The sequence below is a fragment of the Sinohyriopsis cumingii genome, chromosome 13, assembly GCF_028554795.1.
Source record: "Sinohyriopsis cumingii isolate HCF-2022 chromosome 13, ASM2855479v2, whole genome shotgun sequence".
In the NCBI taxonomy this organism is placed as follows: Eukaryota; Metazoa; Mollusca; class Bivalvia; order Unionida; family Unionidae; genus Sinohyriopsis; species Sinohyriopsis cumingii.
In genome coordinates, this window is record NC_142973.1 from 64,710,285 (window position 1) to 64,736,907 (window position 26,623).

Sequence of the window (26,623 nt, forward strand, 5' to 3'; positions counted from 1 at the left end):
AATTAAATCATAGGTTGAATATACCTAAAACAGATAAAAATTTAATCATAGGTTGCATATACCTAAAACAGATAAAAATTTAATCATAGGTTGCATATACCTAAAACAGATAAAAATTAAATCATAGGCTGCATATACCTAAAACAGATAAAAATTTAATCGTAGGTTGCATATACCTAAAACAGATAAAAATTAAATCATAGGTTGAAAATACCTAAAACAGATAAAAATTTAATCATAGGATGCATATACCTAAAACAGATAAAAATTTAATCGTAGGTTGCATATACCTAAAACAGATAAAAATTAAATCAAAACATTTCTTCTTCTGCAAAACATGCATAGTATACACACTTTTATGGAAACAAGAGTAATATGTGCACTGATATCACTCATCTTGCGAGTATTAGCCTTGAAGGCTAATGTAGCAAGAAGGCAGGTAGTTTAATTCGAAAGGCATTAGTCTAAGAAGGTAAATGTAGCAAGAAGGCAGGTAGTTTAATTCAAAAGGCATTAGTTGAGAAGGCAAATGTGGCAACAAGGCAGGTAGTTTAATTCGAAAGGCATTAGTCTAGAAGGCAAATGAAGCAATAAGGCAGGTAGTTTAATTTGAAAGGCATTAGTCTAGAAGGCAAATGTAGCAACAAGGCATGTAGTTTAATTTAAAAGGCATTAGATTAGAAGGCAAATGAAGCAATAAGGCAGGTAGTTTAATTTGAAAGGCATTAGTCTAGAAGGCAAATGTAGCAATAAGGCAGGTAGTTTAATTTGAAAGGCATTTACGTCCTGATAGTTTCCAGCTATTTGACATGTTTAACTGTGCTTCTACTCTGATTAACTTCAGTTCTGATGTTATAAGGGCATCTTTCATTTGGATGTGAAAGATGTTCATGCTATAACTCTACCAATCAAATTTGGTCTGACATGGTCAGGTAGTTTTGGAAAGAAAGTTATTTTATTATTTCGTTCCCAAAAATATATTAGTAAAAACACCTGTACTTGATGAGAGATATGTATCATTTGGATATTTTCTACCAGGTTGCTATGGAAGCCACATCACTGCTTGGGGAACCACCCCAAATACATATCTGGCACAGCATATTCTAAAGAAGAGTCCTACCAATTTTAATCAAAATTGTCTGTGCCAGTCTGGAGAAGTAAAAATCGCCTGGTTCAACAAGGCATTATCATTACAAGGAGTATCACCCCAGATAAATTCTAGTTAAGCATGTCCAAGTAATCACTCCTATCAAGTCTGATAAAAACGGGCTCAGCCATTCTGGAGGATATATTGAAAATACATTGTTATGACTTTAGTACTAGTCTTAAAACTAGGTAACAAAGAAGTAAAATCAAGTTTAGTAAAATCAATTAAATAAATTTATCTAAATTGCAACAAAATTTAAGACAAACCTACAGAGTTGTGAATTAAATCCCAAATAATCCTAAAAGTTCAAACAGAAGTCCAAACATATAAACTGTTCTGAATAAATTCCATTATTGAATGTGCTGATGTGCCAATAGTCTCAGACAAGCTGATGTGCCAATAGTCTCAATACATCACAATGATATAATCCAGAATGTTCTTGAATTAATTCACAATAAAGTACTACCTGTCTGTCTCAACATCATCTGGACCAATGTAATATTGTCAACATAATCGAATGACATGATAAACGGAGGGAGGTGCCACTGAAAAAATCTAATTTCACATGCAAGTGAAATTTGTAAGAAGTGATCTTTTGATAGTGAGTAGGATTTACACAGAAAGAAAACAAACAATGGAAATTTTGATTAAATGAAGACAAAACTAGCTTGAAATACTCCTGTATATTGACAACTTACATCTGTGAGATATAATCCATTAAGATTTAATTACTGTACATGTATATTAAAAATACATCAATGTTAGTACAGGTACATGTTAGAAAATTACGTTTTAGAAAACACAAATAACACATACAAAAAATGGCAGTCCTCATTTGATCTACATCTCATTGTCAACAAACATGTGTCACTATACAAATTACAATTCACTAAGATAATTTATTGTGGCCACTGGCACATGGCTGTATAGTTGCTGTTTACAGGCTACATGTACATGTACTTAAATTGGCCTAGACTGTGGTCTGCCTGAGACAACTATCATCTTGCTGAGGCTACCAAGGGGATAAGGCTATTAACAGGGAAATAAAAACATGTCATGAGGCGCAAATTTTTCACAAACATATTTGTGAGATGTCCAACAATGGTGTCCTTTTGAAGCAGATGTCTTTCCTATGGAGGTGCATACGTAGATAGGCTTCAGTGTGCTTTGCCAAAAACAGTGATATAATACTTACAAAACATGCCCATAGCAAATAATATTCTGGAATGATCGAGTTGAAGTACTGATTCAGGAAAAGAGCTGCAGGTCCATATAGAGATGAATCCCAGACACTTATAGCACTCTTTGTCATGTGAGCAACCTGCAAAATAAAAACGTTTCATACATAAGGATTCGCATCTCATCAATTCATCTTTTGTACTTTTTTTGAAGTCAAGCCAGAGGCCATGTTAGCTGTATCTGCATCATATGGCACACTTTCTGTAGTAATATAAGGGGGTGTTCACCAGTTATTATGTACTTTTGGGAGAGTGATGTACGTAAGGTGAAGTTGTTTGCATTTAAAACATGCAGAGTGGACAGAATGTTGGCATACCTCTATGCTACACTGATGTAATGTGGCTGACATTTCTTTAGATACTGTACTTGTAGAAATTGTACATGATCTAAGTACAATTCTAACTAAATGACTGCTCCCTTGTGCTAACAAAAATCAGCCTGAATTAGTCTAAAGTACACTATCTTTAGCAGCTATTAAAAAAGGGGAAATGAATTTTACAAGACTAGACAATACCAGTTTCTGAAAATGCAATGAATGAATTACCAGATATATAAAATGTAAAAAAAAAAAGTTATCAGCTCTTTATTTTTACAATTTACCTCTGAAGTTCAGGAAGTGAAAATATCCAAGTGGAGCTATCAAATGTTTGAAAGGTGCACATCTGGAGTAAGGCCAAGCTGTATACTCTATAACCCTTATTACACCATCAATCATACACCAAAATAAAGGGAATTAAAGGTTCTTTGAACAACACCTAAGATATACAAGGTCTTTTTTAGATATAACCAGTGAAGAAACCCAGGGAAATTCTATTTATTTAAAATTCCAACCCTATGCAAAATACAAAACTGCAGAGCGCCACCAATACTTTTTGTCAATAAAGGTTCAGTGGTATGTGTCTCTCTGCAGGATGCCATAATATAACCCTACTGTATCTGCATCACATGGCACACTTTCTTCAGTGTCAATAATAGATTCTGTCACTAAAAGGTTTAATGGTATGTGTCTCTCTGCAGGATGCCATAATATAACCCTACTGTATCAGCATCACATGCCGAACTTACTGCAGTGTCAGCAACACCATCTGTCAACAAAGGTTCTATGGCATGAGGTGTCTTTCTGCTAACTGCCATGAACTGTCAATAATACCATCAGTCAAATAAGCTTCTTTCTGCTGGATGTCATGATGTGGCAACACTGTATCCACATCACACAACACCCTTTCTGCATTGTCAGTAATAATATCATCTGTCAACAAAGGTTCAATGGCATGCTGTGTCTTTCTGCAGGATGCCATAATGTAACCCCACTAGCTGACTTGTATGAATTTCAATACAAAAGTTTCAACTCAGTATTTCAATGTTACTAACACTGCAGCTGCCATCACTTAAACTGTGCAAGAACGACCACCCTCAGGCCACACGTAATCAGAGAATCAAGAATGAGAACCCCATTAAAACTTTAAGTCATGCTAAAGAAAATAATAAGAAGGACTGACTCTTTTCTGTTCCTGGTGTGGCGCTAGATAAGATACAAGGAAATTATGTTTCTTCCATGCCTACAACTGCCACTACCCTTATAAATTTTGATGTGCTTCTTCAAGAGCTCCGAGCTCACCCATGATGTTGATTTTGTAACATTTAATAAATGGCTTGCGTGAGGGTTTTATTTGAAGAGAACCTTCAGCAACCTTTGAATGTAAAAATTTAATGTCTGCTAGAACTCAGCCATACATAGTTCAAGATATTATAGAATAGGAGAAACTAAAGGGATTTCTGATAGGACCTTCTGATTCTTCACCTTACCCCATTTACCGTGTCAGTCCAATAGGCATCACTGAGGGTAAACACTCTAGGAAAAAGAGACTAATTGTTGATCTCTCAGCCCCACATAATAATCAAGAGCACTCAAGCCTGAATAGGGTGATTGACAAGCAGGAATTTTCCTTGAAATACATCAAGGTCGATGTTAACATAAAGACAATGAGAAAGGCAGGTCCAGGGGCGTGGTTATGTAAATCTGACATTTGCGATGCTTTTAAAAACGTCCCCATCCACCCTAGTCTGTGTCCCTATCATGGAATTAAATGGAACAATCAGTATTATTTCTATGTACATCTAGTGTTTGGTTCTCGGTCTTCACCAAAGATTTACACCAAGCTGTCACAAGCAATCAGTTGAATTGAAATGAATAAGTATGGCATTGACAATCTGCTCTTAGCCTACTTGTTGGACAACTTCCTTACAATTGATCACCCACACCACATGGCTGATAGAACCATGGCCATCATGACAATGCTTTTTTCTCGTTTGGGAATCCCACTTGCTTCTCATAAAACTCTTGGTCCTACCACATGTTTGGAATATTTAGGAGTGCTTGTGGATACATTAAACATGTAAGCAAAATTACCAGAGGAAAAAACAGACAGAATTAGAAACCTTCTGACTCAATTTCTCCAGACAAAATCTGTAACTAAACGTGAACTCTTAAGTCTCCTGGGACACTTGAATTTTGCCTGTCATGTAAATGTCCCAGGCAGGTCATTTGCTCTTATTTATTGCAGGTACATGTATCAACGTCTGTTAGGGAGCTACATCATCACATACATATTTCCAGAGAATGCAAGAAAGATTTACAAATGTGGCATGGTTTCCTCAATCAGTGGAATGGGATTTCTCTATTTTATGATGATGTTATCTCTGATTCTGCAGATATGGAACTTTACACTGATGCTTCGAGATCTGTTGGTTTTGGGGATTATTTTAGAGGTCGCTGGTTTGCAAATTCATGGCCAGATGAGTTACGTCCTTTAGCAGACCATAAACTGTCTATAGCTTTCTGTGAATTGTATCCCATAGTGGTGGCAGCAGTGTTGTGGGGTCAGGAATGGCAGCAAAAGAAAATACTTTTCCACTCTGACAATGAGACTACAGTTGCAATAATAAAAAAAGGCAGATCTAAGAGTCCTGACATTATGAAACTAATGCGCCATCTGACTTTGACAGCTGCTACTAATGGTTTTGTCATATATGCTGAACATATGCCTGGGAAGAAAAATGCTATAGCTGATGCATTGTCTCGTTTACAGATTACATGATTCCGGAAGCTGGTGTCCACAGCAAAACAACAACCATGCGAGTGCCCTCCTCCAGCAAGACTACTGCTCACCTAGAGCCTACCATAAATTTCTTGTGGGACTCATCTTTGACCACGAACACCAGATGTGTGTATTTAACAGGCTTCCAAACCTTCAGGTCTTTCTTGCTAACGGTAGGATTGTGGGTTCCAGGATCTAGTTTGCCCCCTGTTGTGAATGAGGACACCTTGATTTACTTTGCTGCGGATTGTACGCAGATGCTGCACCTGACATATCAAACTATAAAACTTTATCCAGCTGGTATTCAGCATTCATATTTACATCTTGGTGTTCACACACCATTAACTAATAGTAGCTCTTTAATTAGATTACAGAATATATTGAAAGGAGTCAGAAAGGTGCAATGAAACTACAGACAAAACGACTTCCGATTACATATGATATATTGTGTGACATATGGCAGTGTTTGCAACACTATGGACTGAGTGAGTACACTAAACTCTTACTAAAGACTGCCTGTGCACTTGCTTTTTATGCTTTTTTGAGGTGTGGAGAATTTACTATTCATGGAGCCCATTTTTTTGCAACAAACAATCTGTGTCTGTCGGATATAATATTCCATACAGATAAGCGCCTATTCATTCTGCATCTTAGGGCATCTAAGACGGATGTTTTCCGCCAAGGAGTGGATATCAGTATTTATGCTATGAACGGTGATGTCCTTATATGCCCATACTGTGTGATGAAGAAATTCCATTGTATTCGGATATTAGCTGGAGCTTGCCCTTCTGATCCTCTGTTTCTCATGGACAATGGTCGCGCTTTAAGTAGAACTTTCTTTATCACTACCATTAAGAACGTTTTGTCCAAGTTAGGTTATGATTCTCGTCGTTATAATGGACACTCCTTCTGCATAGGGGTGGCTACCAGTGCAGCTAAGGCTGGAATTCCAGACCATCTTATCCAAACCTTAGGTCGATGGTCCTCAAATACATATCGTAGATATATTCAGGTGCACCCAGATAGAATTAACTTTGCACAGAGACAGATGTCACAGCATGTGCTTCACGAGTTGGTTCACGCTTGTTTCAATATATGCAATATTCGCTTCTTTACTGTAGCATCTATTAGTGGACATGTGAATTCCAAACTGGCCATCTAATATGTATATCTAACATTTCTACGTTTATGCACATCAGGCTTATCATGCAATTCCAACCTTATTTCAAGCATTTTCAATCATTATTATCCGTATATATCCTTACATTTACTTTAAATTGGGGGCCTTCATTACAGTCACACTGTTCCATAGTCACAGTGCTCCCTTCACTTTGTTTAGGCCATTGCCAAGTTTCAGGCATTCACAACTTTGCTTTTGAACCCCCAATTTGTGTCAGTACTTAAATGTACTCAACTATTATGCCCATATATACTTCATACTCGCTTCTTAAGGTGTATGTATGGAGTATCGGCTGATGTTTGTTATCATGGCATCCTCAGGATCAGACTTGTTGAGTTTCGGTTATCAGAGTCCCTATATACCTCGTATCAGCCACTTGCGACTCCACATACATGTGTCAGACACACTTCATAACCCTACAAACTCCCACAAGTCTCTCTTCCTGAGTCATTCCTATACAACAAACAATTCAGAGCTAGGCTGGTGCAGTGTACTGTGACAGGACTTGCCCCCGTTATGCCAAAGATTATTTTATATGTACAATAAAGTGTCTATTGAACCTATGTATTGTGTTATATATATATATATATATATATATATATATATATATATATATATATATATATATATATATATATATATATATATATATATATACATACATACACATATACAGGTTGTACCATTTTCTCATCAGCAACTGATTTTATATATAAAATTGGTTGCTGATGCTGATGAGAAAATGGTACAACCTGTAAATAATCTGGCAGCTTCTCACAAACAATTTGAACCATTTTTTACAAGATTCTTCTTGATATCAAAGCTTTTTACATATTAATATACTGTTAATCTGCCATAAATAAAGGCATTGTCATAAAAAGATGAAAACAATCTTTATTTAACAAGAGGCCCAAGTTGCCTAATGATGCTCATCTGACTTGCATAACGTAACAGTTGGCCATTTCACTAAGCAGGCTTATCTAGTATTGTAAGAACACATCCTATGTAAACAATCTACCAAACTTTACATGTTGATTTTATTTACTACATTCTTTCTAAAGATAAAGGCCTTATTAATATGCACATTCCATTTCTCATAATCAAAGTCACCCATGATCTTGATAGTACTAAAGCCAACAGATAAAAAATTCAGAGAATATAATGCAACATCACCTCATTAATATGCAATGATTCAATTTACATGTACTTTCAAAACTACCCTACAGCTTGATGATACAAGTTTACATTCCAATTTTGATCAAACCAGATCAGAATTATGAATTCTATAGTGGTAATAAGCTCAATCAACCATGTACAAGATATTCTCATAAATTTAGATGGATTCTGCTCATTACTGAAACAGAGCAAGAGTCTGGTTATCGAACACATCCAAAATCTTAAGTTTCCAAGTTATGACCTGAAGATAAGTCATCCACCCAAAGGGCATTACCCCAAGTCTCAACTGGACAAATGTCTCATTTTCTCATTTGCTTCTAAACTATACACAGTATTAGAGTGAGGATTGCAACAGTTTCCAAGTTATAACAACAGTTTTCATGTTATTACTCTGAGCCAACATTTCCCTTCCCCAATCAAAGACCCAAAAGCGGAATTCAAAACCTTCTTGCACATGTTGCAGTTCTGACCTCAATGATTAAACAAACAGCTTTCAGGTCTACATCTACAATATTTAAGAAATTTGATGAGATTTAAACAAAACCTATCCCACTCCCCTAGCCTCACCCCCTCGTCCTATATTAAAATGTCAAACCAATGTCCACAGCTACAGACCACACCCAGTCATATCCCAAAGTCTCCAATGTGTATCTTCAACCATGTTGTAGTCAACACTCTACATTAGTAACTGCTGGATGGATGTGATGGGCAGGACAAAATCCTTTCATTGTTTTTTCTTCAAGATATTTAATGAGCAGCATCTAAGCATGATGCGAAATTTATTCAAATACAAATGTAAACTAGATTTAGTTCAATGGAGGCCATTGTACATCCCAGTGCTTCTAAGTAATATTACTAGGCATGGCCTGACCCTGGGGCCAATGTTGCAATACTGTTAATATGTATCTGAATCTACATGTCCAGTTAGTGGGTTATAGAGTGGGGATGTTCCAAGTTATGAACCAAATGCAAATCCTTTCATTTATGGGCATGACCTGGGGCCTATGTTGCATATAAAAGTGTGTTGGTCTTTTCATGCCCATTAAATGTACATATTGTTCCATATTGGGGATTTTAACAGTTTTAAAGTTATGACCCAGGGTCTGTATTGGAGATATATTTGATTGTTTGTCTCCTAATTTCCTTCAAACCTAGATTGAGTTACAGGGTGGGGATATCAACAGTTTCAATGCTAGGACACAGGGGCAAACTCCCCAGCCCTAGGTCTGTACTAAATATATGTCTGATTTAATCTCCTCCTGTCTTTCTAACCTATATATGGTTATAGGTGGGGATCTCAAACATTTCCAAGTTCAGGCCTATAGGCAAGTCCCCTACTCTCAGGACTTAACCCAAGTTGTGCTGGATATATGTCTGACTTAGTTTCCTCATCTTATTCAAATTTATATTTGGTTATAAGGCAGGGATCTTAACAGCACACACAAGATTCATCCTGGGGCATTCCCCTCCCAGAAGGCATGAACTAATGGTGTAATCAAACAAGAGATCCAAGTAGGTCTGAGACAACTCACCTGGTAGACATCTGCTTGAAAGCCAAATGCAAAAGTAGCAGCTCCTCATCTCCTTCAAACCTACATATGGTTATAAGGTGGGGATCTTAACAGCTCCAAAATATAACTAGACGGTTGTTTGTAGCCTGTTGTAGGCAAATCACAGAACCTGTGGAAGCCACTTGAGTGAGGGGGTAAAATTAACATTTCTTTCAAGTCCACACTGATTAGGCAGGCTTCACAATGGACAGTGCAAGTACCCACTGTTGCATTCCATCTCAAACCCAAGAGCATAGTAGAAGCGACTGAATGCACTGAGAATGAGAACCAACTGATAAGTGCCAAATTGGAGATGATACTCTGGCCACAGATTTAGTTGGAGCACTGAATGTTATACCAAGTCCCCAGGAAACTGGATGGGTCCACATGTGGTCATGAGAAATCTCCCTCATTCAGCCACAAAAGATTGGGGCCTTCACCCTACCAGGATCTTTGATAAGGGTGGGATGAGGGACTGTATGTATGTCACTGAGATAGGGACAGTCACGTTCAATGCTGGTGAAAACCTCTCTCTGACTTTTCCACTTTAGTTGTATGATGATTGTTTCCCAGCGCTATGCGCGAAAGGGACTTTACTGCAACCTTCTTTGTAGCCTTGTAAATACTGCATCTTTTCCCACCCACTGTAAGTTCATATCTACTATTACAGTTACAGGATGCTGTGTCTCTGTTATGAGGTGGACCATCCTATGAATATGCCCCCACTTATTCCATTGACTAAACTCATTGGATGCCTTAAATTGAGACTGTGACTTATCATGTATATATTGTGGTCATGGACCCAATGATCAAATGTATAGGGCAAGTGAAGAGACATCTCCAGAAAACTGAGGCCCCAAAACGGACATCACATGTTGGTAGTGTTTGAGGTACCATGTGGTAAGATTGATCCATAGGACTGTCTATATAAACTGTACGTTTTCCACAAGAAGTGCCTAGCAGCACTATGTGGTTAAACTGATCCAAGAGAATGCCTGTATAGACTGTGCATCATGTGCAGGACATGTCTATTCATGACGAGTTTGGCAGCACTATGCATTTCGTAGAACTGGAGATTGAAGTTTGTTTTGGCTAAAATCGAATTGTAGTAATGGCCTGTGTAGAGGAATATGGCCAACTTGGGTGGTGTCCAGTTCATGAGGTTGGGACAGGTTATGGGATGTTAGATCTATGCCAATCCTGACAAAAGAGACTGTAACTGATGCCTGTTGCTATTCTCCATCTCCCTGCATGCAATCAGATGTTTTTTCCCCAAGTTATGATCAACTTCTGTCCATAATATGCAAGTCCAACATGTCTTCAAGGCGTGACAACCAGAGAAGCTATGCATGTTAAGGGTCGTCCAACTGGTCATGCCCATGGTCTAAATCTGCAAGACAAAATAGAGAAGACCCTCTATACATGTAGTAAAGAGAGTGTCCTGTTTTATTAGCAAGTGAGTATCTGTAAAAAGTTACCCACAAAGATAACTACGTGTAAAGGTAGATTAGAGCATAGCTATGAAGATTTAGAAAATGGACCCTAATTAATCAATTATAGCCATAATAACCCCTATGTGTGCAAATTTGACTGCCTGTACAGGTAGAATCACTGGAGTGTCACTTATAGTACTTACAAGCATGAACAGGAAGATAAAAAATCAATTATAGTTGCATCTTACCTGAAGGAAGGCCAATGGATTGCCTATTGAGATAAACATCACTCAAGTGTCACTTATAGTAACATGCATGAGCAGGACGCTACCAAGTAAAACATATATAGAAAAAAATACCTGTACTTGTCCAACCAGAGTGGAAGCTATCCAGTAATATAAACAAGTTTCTATATTACACACAAAAACCTGCACAAAAAAAGGAACTGAAATACTTTTATTTAAATACTTAGAAAGTAAGTGCAACAATCCCCATGAGACAATTTTACCTGCATAAAAGGCCCAATGACATTCTAAACAGATAAAATTAATAAAGTGTCACCTATAAGACCATGAATTAGTGCTAGCAGATGACCTAATGAGGGCAATGAAGTGTCAATATATCATATCAATTCACAATAGTACCAATAGGAAGGACCAATGGCAGCCTGTTCAGGTAAATTCAGTGCATGTCTTTTTGAACTATACTGGATGATCTTTTACCTGGAAATTTTTTGTGATAGCAGACAATCAAATAAAACAATAAAGTGTCCAGGTATAATATAATTTACACTATCTTTAGGAAGGCTCAAGGAGAGCCTGTACAAGTAAAAACATTAAAACTTTTAGCCCAGATGCAAAGAATACCTTGGTATAGAAAACTCACCTGTATGTAACTGGAGCAGCAGGGAAGTTCTACAGACCAGACGTTCCAGACCAAATAAAGCTTCCTACGAGAACTTTCTCCGTAGAAGCCTCAGATTTCAAAAATAAGCCTTCCTACGAAAATTAATTTGCGTAAATTCACTCCCGACTGCAATTTTTTGTGTGCAAATTCAATGATTCTAGACAAGTAAAAAAGGGGGGGGGGGAAATTTATTCCGTCGATGAAGTTTGCAAAGTTTGGCTGCTGATCCTAATTTTACCTCGCATTAAAACAATATAGTTGAAAATAATATGAGTCCGAAAGCTAGTACAGTTGGAGAGCCTCATTCTGCTAGATTAGCGCGAGAGCAATTAGCGGCATTAAAGAAGCTTATCCCGACAAAACAATTATTCAAGAGAAATGTTCGTGGTTACGAAGATGTACAACATGGAATTGCCGAGGAATCATCGAAATGGTTGAAGCCAGTTACCGGAACAATCGAGCAAGTTGTATTTGGCGACGAAAAAGATCCGGATACTAAGAAAAAGGGAATCTTTCCCATGTTGAAAGGTATTGAGGAACAATCGCGAACATTACCCGAGCGATTAGCAATAGCAGCAGCAGCAGCACAACAGGGAGGGCAGCCTGCAATTGCTTATAAAATAGGTAGTAAGGGAAAACCTGGAGTAGGAAAACCTAGAGTAGGAAAACCTAGAGTAGGAAAATCGGGAGTAAAAAAAGGGAAATTTAATATCGATGATTTAAGAGAAAATTTTACCGATGAGGGATGGAATATAATATCACAACCGTTATCTACGATATATAGTTTAGATCAATTTGGTCAACTTGTGGAAGATATGTTTAGTATTCGAAATGAATATTTGACTGATATAGGAAGAGGAAGATATCGAAGTCGTAATATTTGGTTTAGTACGTTATATAGAGTTTATGCGGGAAAAACACAGGCGAGTGAAAGGGATCCATCTTTTAGGAGGTTTTTAACAGCAGCAGACGATAGATATAATTATAATAAACAAATGGCGGAAGAAAGAAAACAGCAAGAGAAAGAAAGAAAAGAACAGGAAAAGAAAGAAAAAACTAAAACACGAGGAAAAAAGGTAATACCACAGGAAGATATTCAACCACAGGAAGGAGATATTCAACCACAGGAATTAGGAGCTAGACCAAAAGAAAGAAAATCGAAAAAGAAAAAAGATCAGAGTGACCCGGAACCAATAGTTGTGTCCGAATATAAATCATCACCGGCTAGTAGTTCGTTTAAAATTGATCCTAGTATATCAGCGGATAATTATTTGGATAAAAACAAGTTGTATTTAATCAATGACGATCAATCAAGGATTATGATGGCTGCGGACGATTCTTCGGACAATAAAAGATTCTTTTTGCGAAAAGATATTGATGTTGATAAAATTAAATTACTTGATTGGTATGCGATGATTTATTTTGGTAGTTTAGGAAAACCAATAAGATATTCTGATGAAGATTTTGCGAAATTTTCATCGGATGTTGGTAATTACAGAATAGCGTTATCAGAGGGAAAGGCAAGAGCATCAATTTTATCACCTAAAAGTAAGGGTTCGTCACCCAAAAGTGATAGTCCTGAATCATTCTCCCTTGATCTTCGCCATCCTCCTCTCTCTCCTACATTATATCCAAGGAGTCCTCCTACAACGCGTCCCCCTTGGGCCGGCTTCCCACCTCCAGAACCAACATCGACAAACTATAAACCACAGGAACTTTCACCCAAAGAAAGACGGGATATCCCGAGAGATGAGCACCCTGCTGCTAGAAGCCGCGATCCTCAACAATTACCATATTCGCCAATGACGTCGCCACCGACGTCGTCAGGGACATCACCAGGGTCATCTTCAACGCCGTCAGACGAAGTATTCCGCGTAACGCCATTGCAATCTCCAGAACCAAAGACAGGAAGCGGATATACCGTTTGCCCTGACAGTGTTGTCAACGATGTATCTCGCCTCGAAGTATTAATCGGAGGAAAACGAGCTGGAAATAACTCTCATGAAATAATCAACGAAGCCTCAGATATTTGTCAGCGATTATTCCGCGGTGGTGTCATCGACTCTCACATTTACAAGGAACTTATCGATGAGCTCATCGATTAAAACAACACAATTGAAATAATATGATTGTGCACAAATATCAACGCAGGCCTAGACAGGTCCGCGTAGTAAACTCTAGATTACCCGTATACAGATATATCCACGGTAACGGACTCGGTGATATTGTTGGAAGTCTCGTTACGCGAGTAATACCTAAAATCGGACCCACGATCAAACAATTCGCGTCAAAAGCAATAGGAAAAATCGGCGAGACTGCCATTTCTGGTATCGGTAATTTGGCCAGCAAGGGTTTCAATGCTGTCAAAAGTAAAATATTAAATTTAGTGCGCAAAAAACAACCCGTCAAATTACCCATCACCAGAGAAATGCCACCCGAAGTCAGTAAAGCCATAAACGACGCAGCAAATAAAAAAATAAATGATCTCGCAAGGGAAGTTGCTAAGACAAATATAGCGCAGGAAGTTGCTAAGACAAATCTCGCAAATGAAGTTGCTAATACAAGTTTTATTTCAGGCAGTGGTCTTCGTTTTAGATGATATTCTTAATAATAAATGTTCGCATAAGTGTCAAATGAAGTGTTCGACATGGACGAGCCTGTAGGTAGGGATACATCCGTGCGAGATTTCCAGTATTTCTCGTACGATGCAGTTGAACCAAATACACCTAATCGCTTGGAAATTCAAGTTCACGATACAACAAGATATTTTCTTCCATCTGAGGCATATATCGAAGTTATCGGGGAAATTATTAAAACAGATAATACCCTCTATGGAGCAGATTTTAGAGTCGGATTTGTTAACAACGGTATTATGGCGTTATTCAAGAGCGCCACTTACATGATTGATGGAAGAGAAATTGAGTCAATTACTAATGATGTTGACTTAGCAACGACGATAATAGGCCTAGCTAGATACTCGGATGATTTTACTAGATCAGCTGGTCCTAGTATGATGTTTGCCAAAGATAATTCTGATCGTCCCGATAGTAGGCCGCTTGACATCAGACAACCCAACGATCGCGCCGCTCCCAATCCAGGCCTTGCAGGTATCCAAGATCTTCCTGTTGGCGTTAATAATGATTATAATCTCGGATTTGCCACGCGAAAATCTATGCTGCAAGGACATCACAGAAGATTCTCTTGTGCTATTCCGTTATCCCATATATTCGGATTTTGCAGGCATTTCAGAAAAATTATTTACGGAGCGAAACATACCATAACACTTATTAGAAAAGGAAATAGCGATGATGCTATCTGGCGAGAAGGTAATATCGATTACGCTACTAACGTGATAAATGCTCTCGATGCGGGAAATGCCGGCCAGGTAAAATTACTCAAATTTACCTTGTGGATGCCAGCGATAACTCCATCAATAATCGAAGAAGAAAAATTATTGTCATTTATGAACCAAGGCGGTAAATCTATCATGTCATGGCTAACAACAACAACAGATTCTATAACTACCGATATTGATGGTGATTTTACTTGGCGTATTGCATCGCAGCAAGGTACCTCTGCACCTAGGCATATCTTTATCGCTTTTTTGCACACGCGAAGATATCATCAATTATACAGCCATATGATATTCGATAGTATCAACGCAACAAACGTGTCACTGAGAGTAAATGGCCAACAAGAACCATCAGAGGAAATATCAATTAATTTTGAAAATTATTCGACAGCTCGCGCGTATTATCGATTGCTAAGTTTTATGGGTCGCGATCAAAATATCGATACCGGATTGCAAATATCACAGCTAGATTTTAATAAATTTTATCCTATCTATTACTTTTCCCTGGAGCATCTCGACCTGATAAAGCAATCCGTTGTTGATATTCATTTCAAAGCTAGAATTCGCACAGGAAATAATTTATATAGAGCCATCGCGGTAATCCTCAGCGATAGAACAATGATCTTGGAAGGCATCAGCGGCAGAATGAGAGTCATCGATGCTCCAGTCGAGAACATGTGACAAATTCCAAATTTAGATTAAGCGGTTATTAATATGCCATACGAACACGTCAGTGTAACTCTGACCCCGGGTCAGATAAAAAAACTCCAAACAGCGATATCAAAGCGATGCGGTATGAAATTAACACTGAAAAACGATCAGATTCACGGTGGGCCTAACAAACTGTCGCTAACTAGAGGTCAACGTGAACGATTTACCAAGGCCAAATCAGCAAATTCTGGCGTTCATGTGAATCTCTCAATAGGCGCAATCAGAGACATGGTCAAAACGGGCGGATTCCTTCCTTTTCTTCCTCTGATAAAAATGGCCCTTCCGATGATTGGAAAGGCAATAGGATTAGGCGCGCTCTCGGGCATAGGTTCCAAATTAGGAGAAAAAGTGATGGGAGGGAGATACGGTAAAAAAAAGGGAGGGTTAGTCCCCTTCCCCTCTCCCCTAATCGAGAGAATGTTGCAAAAACGACAAAAAGGATCCGGCCTTTATCTAAGACGCCCCCCATACGGATCCGGCCTAAGATTAGCACGGCCTATTCAAATTTAGATTTACTTAGCGAAGCAAAGAAAAAAAAAATAAAATTTTTCAGAGGCGTATTTATGCGAGATCAACTACCAAACAAACCAAACCCTACCGAGACGGGAATAATTAATCTCGATAAAAATACCGGCCCTGGCACACACTGGGTTGCCTACGCGATTAATCCTCGCGAAGTCGTTTACTTTGACTCTTATGGATTAGCACCGCCAAATGAATTTATCAACTATGTGTCTTCGCTGAAACTTCCGATTTGGTATTCGACTCTTCCAACACAAACATTAGCTGATCCACCAATATGCGGTCCAGAGTCAATTAATGTTCTTGACGCAATTTCAAAATCATCCGGTCCGTATCACAAAATTGTATTTGAATACGCCGTAGATAAATATCATGGTTGATATTTACGGTAGATTTATCTACAGGAAGGAAAAAGCAGAAGTGATTGACGTCGATCTATCAAAGTTCGCAACCAAGAGCGATATTAACAATCTTCTATCGCTGTCAGAGGTGGATCCTGGCGAAGTTGCTGTTTTTCAAAATACCGAAGGGCGATTACACACTAGTAACGTGAAAATAACTGATATAATCAAGCGAGAAGAATATAATGATCATATCAGTCAGTTTACTCGCCAATCGGAGATGGTATTAAAATCTATTGCTGATATCGCCGATATTATCGCGGTATTGCCACTAAAGGCTAATATCGCGGATGTAGAAAAATCCGACAAAGAGCTATCAGCGGCGATGCTTCTAAAGGCTGATAAAGCATTACACGACGATCTTCAGGACAGAATGATAAAAAGATTTACCAAGCTAACTAACGATCTTAAAAAACTAGACGATACATCAAAAAATCTCAATAAAAAACTCGACGAGGATATAAAAAAATTCATCGAAACCTCCTCAACTACACACAGCGATCTTACCGAGAAAATAAACGAAAATATTGCCCAAATCAACAGAGAGATTGAATCGGCACGTGCATTAATATTTCAAAAAGCCGATAGAACATCACATAACGATCTCAGCGAGAAAGTAAAATCCATCAACGAGGAAATTACCAAAATAAATACCGCGATGGGTCAGAAAATCGATAGAACATCACACAGCGATCTTACCGAGAAAACAAAGAAAATAAACGAAAATATTGCCCAAATCAACAGAGAGATTGAATCGGCACGTGCATTAATATTTCAAAAAGCCGATAGAACATCACATAACGATCTCAGCGAGAAAGTAAAATCCATCAACGAGGAAATTACCAAAATAAATATCTCGTTAGGTCAGAGAGCAACAATCGACGATATCAACAAGGAAATTAATAAACTCAGCGATACTGTTGTTCCCGAATTTACTAAGGGGTTTAACGCGATACGTGAATTGACAGATGAGAAAATAAAAAAAATCAACGAGAATCTTCTCGACGCATCTACAAAAATTAGCGATATTAACACAAAAATATCACCACTGAATCTTGGAAGATTATCGCGTATTTCGATACCAGCGGAGGTAGAAACAAAAAATCTACCCTGTCATGTGCCATTTGTGTTTAGGACATATAATCTTACCTGGACACCTGTGAATAACGAAATTATTTTTACCGCGCCAATTACTGGTGTATATCGAGTATATATTATCTCCGAGATAAAATTTAAGGTACGACCAGTACAAGAAAGACAACCAAATTCTGGTTATAAATTTCATGAATTTTACCCCGGATTTTTTATTATTTCGATAAAAGAAAATAGCGACACTTTTTTAATATTAGATCCACCAGATAGATCTTTCACAGAAAAAATTGCCTATTTTGCAATTTTCGAATATCTATCCGGGATAAACACAATTGGTAATCCGTAATTGTTATCGTAGATTAATAAATGACCGCATCGGATTACCGTTACAATCAGGCGAGGTCATGGCAGGATTCGCTAAAAAAACTCCTAGACGAGTATCAGATAAAAATAAAAAAATACCAGCGTAGATTAGTTATCATCGATGTTGCTGTGTACGCGGTATCTGCGGTAGTCGCTGGTGCTGGAATAATTTTATCCGCGGTAACAACGATAGCGCCGATCGTAGCAACGATAATAATCTCGTCAACAACGACAATCGCAGGTGTTCTCAATATCGTAGCGAAAAAGATATCCTCGTGCACGAGTGAGAAATTATCGTTGTACAAAAACAAATTATCCAAGGTCAACGACGCGTATTCGAAATTATCATCGCTGCTTTCCGAGAGTCTCAACGATGGTGTTATCTCCGATCCAGAATTTTCGGCAATGATCAGTATTTACTCGGAGATTGAACAAATGAATATTAATAATGTCCGAGCTAGCCCAGATCGTGACAAACACGACACCGCCGACAACAACACTAATATCGTTAAGCTCAACCAATCCAGAATTTAGCATTAATTTTCCAACACCAATTAGCGTCAAAGAAATTGCGTTAACACAATTGCGTGTCTACAATAGTTGGCCTAATGTTAGATCGAAATCATTTGGCAGATTATTATCAAATAATTCGCTTGTTTTTGCCAACAAAAACAAACCCGATGGAACGCCTGATTGGATCGTCGTTGGCATACCAACAGGCAGTTACGAAATTGATCAGCTGGATAAGGAATTTACCACCAGAATATCAAATATAACCGGCGATGCTACTCCGGGAATAAAAATATCTGCGCACGATCCCACGCTGTCATCGATGATAGAAGTGAAATCGCCGTACATGGTAGATATTTACCAATCATCGATTAGGACCATATTAGGTTGGCCTGAAATCGCACCTCTAGCAAAACCAAAAAAATCAGATTTTATTATTCCAGGTTGGTACGAGGAAGCTCCTCCAGAACTACCGGAACCAAAAAAAGAAGATTTTACCACCGACGAAGGATGGTATGGAGATATCAAACACAAACCTCTGATCGATAGCGCCATCAACCTCATGAATAACCACAAAATTAACCTGGTAATATTCGCTTTTACTTTTATTAACGAAAGAATTCTCTCGTGGTTGCCTCTTCCTAAAATTCCCCCCGGTGTGAAAATCTTCGACGCTACCCACATTTACAGGATAATAGCCCCCATAGATGGTATCTTGGTAAGAAGAACCCTCGACGAATTTATTCAAGAACATACAATACAATTAAATTTATTGCGGGAATCCTTTCATGAATGCATCTTAAATAAATCAGGCTCATGTAGCGAAATTATCAAACGCGTGAAGATTTTAAATCAACTCGCGAATGATGTTGAATATTCTCATGGAATGTTTATTCGGGCGATAGTCGACGATATATCAATTGCCGATTATGTTCTTCCTATTAGCAAATTCGAGTTGATCAAAAATTCAGGAGAAAAACAAAAATTCATGAGAGTATTTGGATTAACCGAGGAAACGCTACCAAATTTCAAATTTCCCGATTATGATGTTGATAAAATGAGAAAATCTGTTACTGATACCATCGATGATTTATTTCCGAAGTTACATGCCGCGTGGACTAAAAAAATACAATCAGAATCGATTCTCAGACACGATAATGATCCCGCCGGGCAGGGGCGGCATATCTCGCCAGGTATCGTTAATATAACGGAAGTTATCGCGATTTATCTTCACGCGGATGTTGTCGAAGGCAGCTACAATGTTGATTCGTCAGAGTCAAATCAAGCGCAGCAGGGATTTATCTTGTATTCGTTTTCACCTAGCGCCTCTCCTGGTTTTTTGATAATAAAAGAGCCAGTGAATCCGTTTTATCTGCGATGTCATAATCGATTATTGTCGAAGATAAATTTCAAACTAACGGATCAGAAAGGAAATTTGCTTGATATCCGAGGGGAAACTGTTAGTATCAATCTGCTGGTGAAATCGTAAATCCATCCGCCATGGAAAACAGGCCAAAAAAAATAAATAAAATCCAGGGAATTTTTTTAAAATTAATATATTTTTTTAATTTTTTTTTGTTGTTTGCGGAATTTCTTCAGGAGGATATTTCCTTGGCCTTGTTCTCATCGACAAGCTTTTTCAGTTGTCTGATGCGCGAGCTTGTAATTTTTCTTGATTCATATTCGTCGGATAAAATCAATCTAGCTTTTTCAACCAGCGTCGATAATTTAACAAAATCCTCAATTTGATCATCGCTGACTGTAGCTAACGATTGATACATCGCAATTTGGATTTTCTTTATTAATTTGTATTCGGATGGTAGCGTGTATTTGTATTCGAGTTTTCCTTGAATGATTGTTTCGAATTCGGATCGAATTTTATTCGTGTCCAACTCCGAGGGAAGATTTATTTTTTTCCTTAGATCATCGATGGCTTCGATGATGTTATTTATGTTTTTTTCATTCATGTTATATTAATTCTGTAATATTCAATTATTCTTCGTCGCTTTCCGAATCGAATATTATTGGTATATAGGAGAATTTGATCCATTCACCGAGATTGTAGGAAAACGTCGCATTGATTTTTCCTTCTGCCGCGAATTTCACCGAGCGTGAATTAATTTCATAATATTTTGCAGCGGCGCTCATCGATTCGAATATCATCTCCTCGCCCGTTTCCTGATTTATCGATTTGACGGCCTTGGCGTATTTAGGGTGTCGCCCAGTATTACCAAAGATGCAATTTACACTTTGAGATACAGCGCGTAGATTGGAAAGTTTATTGTTAAGTTTATTTCCATCGATATGATCAATGACCAAATTATTCTTGATGAGTCCGCGGAAACACTCGAATACAAACCGATGAAGGGCGTAATTTGTGGATCTTCTCTTTCCACCATTACTGAAGTTACATATCAAATAACCCGAATTGCCAACTCTACCAACATGTTTCTTCGTTCTGATATGTCTGACGGTACCATCGGATGATGCCTCGTAACCCTCGATCGTAGGATGAGATCTATACTCGTGTGTGATTTTCATTGCAGGAATCGTCGATTTCATTTCCATATACAATATTCCATTTGTTTAAATCATAATTTGCCTTGAATCGATTAATATAATCTTCTTCGCATGTTATCACCGAGGAAGATTTCTTTTTGTAATATCTGAGCAATTCCCGATAATTTTTCCCTCCACAGGATAAACACAATCGAGTCTTTCCTCGCGTGCCAACTTGACAAACTAAACACCGCTGTGGTCCTTTACTGCCTCGTCGAATCGCATATATGTGAGCACCACAATAATCGCCTCTGCAGGATTTGTCGCATGATTTTGTTGATCCGATTGGTATCCACGAACATTTATTCATTATAATTTAGATATTTGTCTAAAATATAATAATGGACGTATTTGATCTTGATGAGGCAGAATATATCATTCCTGAGGTCGATCGCGCCAAGAGAGAATTCCTTGATGATGGAGCGATTCACACTTGGTCGACATGGAAAACTAACTCCGTTGATGCCACGATGAACCTAGAGCGGGCCAAGAATATAATCGAGCACATAAAATTCGAACACAAGGAAGAGCGATTTATCTTTGGGATAAAATTCATCGCACAAATGCCTGACGACACTTGGATTATTCGCGATAAACGAGATCCAATACGTGGCGGTAAGAAAAACGTCGTTCTTGATAAAAATTCGAAGCCAGGATTATTATTGGGAATCGATAGTCCTTATTATGCTAGGGCACATCCATCTAGTGCAGTTGTTTATGGAATTTATCGGCTAAATAATAATCCTGACATGAAAAATCTACCTGCGATGAAAGAATCGCCGATGATAAATTGCGTTGCCGAGCGCGTTATCGAGCACATGAAAAACGCTCGTCGTGGATCTGGATTGACTCAGTTGAGGTTGGATAAAATTAATTCATGGGCAAAGACAGTTGTTGATGGCGCATCAATTGACGATGTTGCTGTGTTAAGCAAGAAACTTAAATTTCCTATCATGGTGAAAACGCTATCAGGAGAAATATTATATTCGTCGCCATATAGATCTCGAGGGGTTCCAATCGAAATTGTTGATCATAATTCACATGCGTGGTCGCAGTCGGTAATGATATTCCCGCGAGATCGGGTTGTTAAATTTTATCCTGTGGAAGGCGCAAAGGATAATTCCGATGCCATGTTCCGATATATCAAAATATTAGCCGCGTCTGATCCAATATCAGTTTGGTTATTCTCGAGCGAAGAAAAATATGATCAGTTTATATTACCGCGAGGAGATATTTACCGAGATGAAAAATTACATGAATCTATGAAAAATATCGCGGTGAAATATTCGTCAAATCCTGATCAGTTATTAACGAATTGTTTTACTGTTCCGTCTGTTGCTGCTCACGCTGCCAGAGAAAGAAATTCGTGGAAACCTACAAGGAACGAATTTCTCACTGATATTCAACTTAGCTGTATCGAATACGGCCATGGCGGATTGTGGAATACCAAGTATTATTTCGAAGACATGATTTCCGTTGATATGAGCGCGTGCTATCCTGGAAGTTTCCTCGGATATGGCGATTGTGCGGATTATTTTGCTAAATGTGGCCATCCCACCAGCGAGATGACGAGAGTGGCAATTAACGGACCGTTGCCTGATTTTGTTATGACCGGATTCGCTTATGTTACTTCATTCGAGTTTGCTGAAAATTTACATAAAATTTGTTATATTTGGTTTGGTCGGCATTTCTCTCAACGCAGATGGGTCCCTACGGTGTTGTTGAGATATATGCTGGATTCGTCAATGTTAGTATCGTTGACGGTGAGTGAGGCGATTATATCATACAGGAAACAAACCGAAGTGTGGTTGCCGACGGATTGTGAAAACGCGAAAGATATTGGAAGAAAAATAATTGGCAAATTTACTCAAGGAGGATCCGTTGATCATAAACACCGACACGCTAGGTTATTTATCAACGACGCCGAAATGGACTTTATTATTGCCGATACGGTATTGCGAGGAATATTCTGCAACAGAGAGAATATTATCATTGACGGAGAAAAATTAGGTACCGTAATTAGCTATCTCGATGGAGAATCAGCGCAGTATACGCATTTGAGATCATCGATGCTCGCTTATGTGAGTATAAATTTACTGTCGATGATAAATAAATTTTCTGATATCGCGGTAAGGGTCGCAACGGACTCGTTTTATATCGATAAGAAATACCAGTATAGGCTGGATAATTTAATCGCCGATGGTTCTTGGGGAACTTGGAGGATAAAAAACGAGGATATCCTAGATTACTGTGAGGACGCCGATGTCGAAGATTGCGATAAATTTCATCGAGATAAATTTGAGGAAATATCGACGGCTGCATCCGCATTTGACCCGATTTCACGTAGTAAATTCGTTTACCTAAATGGTCCTGGTGGTAGCGGTAAAACAACGCGAGCGATAAATTTATTTGCGAAATCTGATATGATAGTGTTGACTCCAACTCACAGATTAGCGCGAGAAATAAGGCAACGCGGCGTTGATTCTTGTACGTATCATAGTTATTTCAAATACAGCGGTGGATTATGGGATTCGGCTCGCATGGGAAACAAATATATCAACAAAATTATAATATTTGATGAAATTTGCACAGTAAATTTAGTTGTATTAAAATCATTCCTAATCTGGCTGGAGGGGAAAAATACCGCCGTGATAATGTGCGGAGATCATGGCCAGCCTGATCCGATTGATGGTGAATCTCCTCATGAGTGGCTCAGGAATTTCGTTGACTATTATGAGGAAATCGACGCTGATTACAGATCCGATGATATTTTACTGACTGAGTTTAAGAAAATAATTCGATTACAACCGAATAAAATTCAATGCGATGTGATGAGAAGAATAATCGACGAGACTCCGATGGATATTTTTCTTAATTTGTGGCGTCCCGATCATTTGATCGTTGCTAGTAGGAAAATTGTTCGCGATGTTATTCAGGATATGTTATTCAAACTTCATTGCGAGAAATTTCCAACATTGCAGGTGCCGTTGTGTTACAGGCCCGCTGATACCAGGAAACAAAATATCAGTGTTACTTTACCCTGCGGAGAGGAAAAAATCTTAGTCTTGAATGATATTATTCTCGTTGATATTAATCTTGTCAATGACGCGATAAACGCAGAAAGATCACCATGGAAATTAGGCTACGCAACAACGATACATTCATCGCAGGGATTAACCGTGGATGGCCAAGTTTGGATCGTCGATGATAGAATTTCCTGGTCAAATTTAGTTTATTTAGCCGTGTCAAGAGTAAGAAAATTATCTCAGGTAGAATTCGGTTTCACATTAATGACGCTGGCGGTAGTTGAGTATCTTTCGGTATTATTTGTAATTCCTCCTTGGTAAATCCGCGTTGTGGCGCTAGTGAATCTAGGAAATAAATTGCTGGTCTCCCTGACGATCTTGTTACGGCTGATATTTTGTGTGTTGTAACGCTCCAATTTGGATCGGTTGCTCTTTTTCTGCCTCCTTCGGCCTCGCCTTCCTTATATAAATACCGGACCGTGACGCTACCTAGCACAGGTGAAATTGTGGAATCTCGCTTTAGGGGTATTTTCGATTTTGTAATCGCAATTGCGGGTTTCATTGCTATTGTTCTCGTTGTCTCGTTATTTAGTGCGTTAATCACATGAGGCAACCTCGATACCCAATCATGAGATCGATTATCTTGAATAAATTCACGCGCGTACTGGTATCCGAATAATCGTTCCGCGAGAGTTTTATTGAATCTCTCAACGATAGCTTGATTGTGATGAACACCTACAATACCGCGACGGATTTTAACATTATTCTTTTTCATCAGTGAAGTAACCGCGCCAAGAAATTCTCGACCTGGATCAACCTGGAGAAGCTTCGGCCATGTTAATGGAGATCGTGAATAAATTTCGCTAAACGCCTTAGCGATCTCCGTTGCTGTTTTATTCGATAACGGCTCGGCTTCTTTATACCTGCTTGCGATATCAACGACTGTCAAGACATATTTATATGTGACTCCGTCGACGGTATCGTAAGGAAGAAACATTAAATCAGCCTGATGGACTTCATTAGGGACACTGACGGTGAAACTTGCATATGGTATTTTCTTAGGCGGAGGAAGATATATTTGCCAGACTGCCTGTTTCGATAACCACGATTCAGCGGTGGATTGTTTTACTTTAGCGGCTTTAGCGAGTTTGGCAATTGCTGATTTTCCTCGCCAGAATCCTCGCGGAGAATAATATATCTGCTCCATTATTATTTACCAGCACCGAATACTAATTTACCTTTCATTGCGCCTTTTATCAACCAAGTTGCCAATTTTTCTTTGAAACTTTTGTCAGGAATCGCGTCTATTGCATGAATTAGCCTAATATCAGCGAGATGTCTTTGTTGTAAATCCCCGCTACGATACGCAAGATCGTGATAGTAACACGCGTTATCGATGGCGTTTACTGGATCTTCGCCGGGATTTGGTTGATTATTATCATTGAGTCTTATATCAAGCCTCGTGCCGGGTCCGCAGTAATTGTATCCTGGCAGATGCTTTTCTCCGGGATATTTCGCCCAGGGCAACCCAGGTAGATTTTTCATGGAGGCGGTAATGTCTCCTCCGGTTCTTCTATTTTTTTTTTTACAAATTTAAACTTGCGTGTCTTACAAACTTCGCATTCTCCTGCAATTGCGTTCCTGTTATTGCGTGTGACAATTTCGATTGGATTTATCGTAGCTGTGTGAGTGCGACACTTAACACAATATAGATCCATGTATTCTAGTAACATGAATGTAATTGATTTTTCAGCCACGAAGCGACGCGAGCAGGTGAAACACAACGCGGTGTTACCGAATTCGATAAGGATGATAATCATTGGCCCGTCCGGTTCTGGAAAGACGCAGTTGTTGCTAAATTTGATAATGCGATGGTTAAAATGGGATAAGTTGTATTTGGTTGCGCCATCCGTTGATGATCAGCGTTGTTATCAAGTGCTAAAGGAATTTAGCGACAATACCGACGAAGGCACAATCGAATTCATCACAGACATCAATGAAGCTCCATCAGTGGAAAATTTAGATGGCGATGTTAATAATCTTGTTGTTTTCGATGATGTTATGCTGGATAAGCAAACTAATCCGGCTAGGATATTCTCGCGTGGCCGACACAAGAACACCGATGTGATTTACGTGACGCAGCGATATACGCAAATTCCAAAGGTAATTAGGGACAATTGTAATATCTTATCGGTGTTCAATGGCGTCGATACTCACACGTTGAGAAATATTCATCAGACTTGGTGCAACGGCGATATGGACATAAACAAATTTAAAAATTTCTTCAGCCGCGCCCAGGCAACGCCGCATGGTTTTATCACGATTAATCTTCACGATCCGCGTAGTAGATATCGAATC

General features: G+C 38.6%; 2 protein-coding genes across 2 annotated transcripts in view; one reads left to right on the forward strand and one right to left on the reverse strand.

Moving 5' to 3' along the window:
• Positions 1-26,623, reverse strand: part of LOC149785733 (choline/ethanolaminephosphotransferase 1-like) — a 63,356-nt gene that overhangs the window by 13,655 nt on the left and 23,078 nt on the right. Inside the window, exon 7 of the mRNA XM_089979618.1 lies at positions 2,343-2,468. Coding sequence (XP_089835744.1) covers positions 2,343-2,468 — 126 coding nt within the window. The remainder of the gene's footprint in view (positions 1-2,342; positions 2,469-26,623) is intronic.
• On the forward strand, positions 5,888-6,646 carry LOC149785734 (uncharacterized). Its single transcript, XM_089931259.1, has one exon. It carries the CDS (start codon positions 5,888-5,890, stop codon positions 6,644-6,646), a length of 759 nt encoding a protein of 252 aa, XP_089787385.1.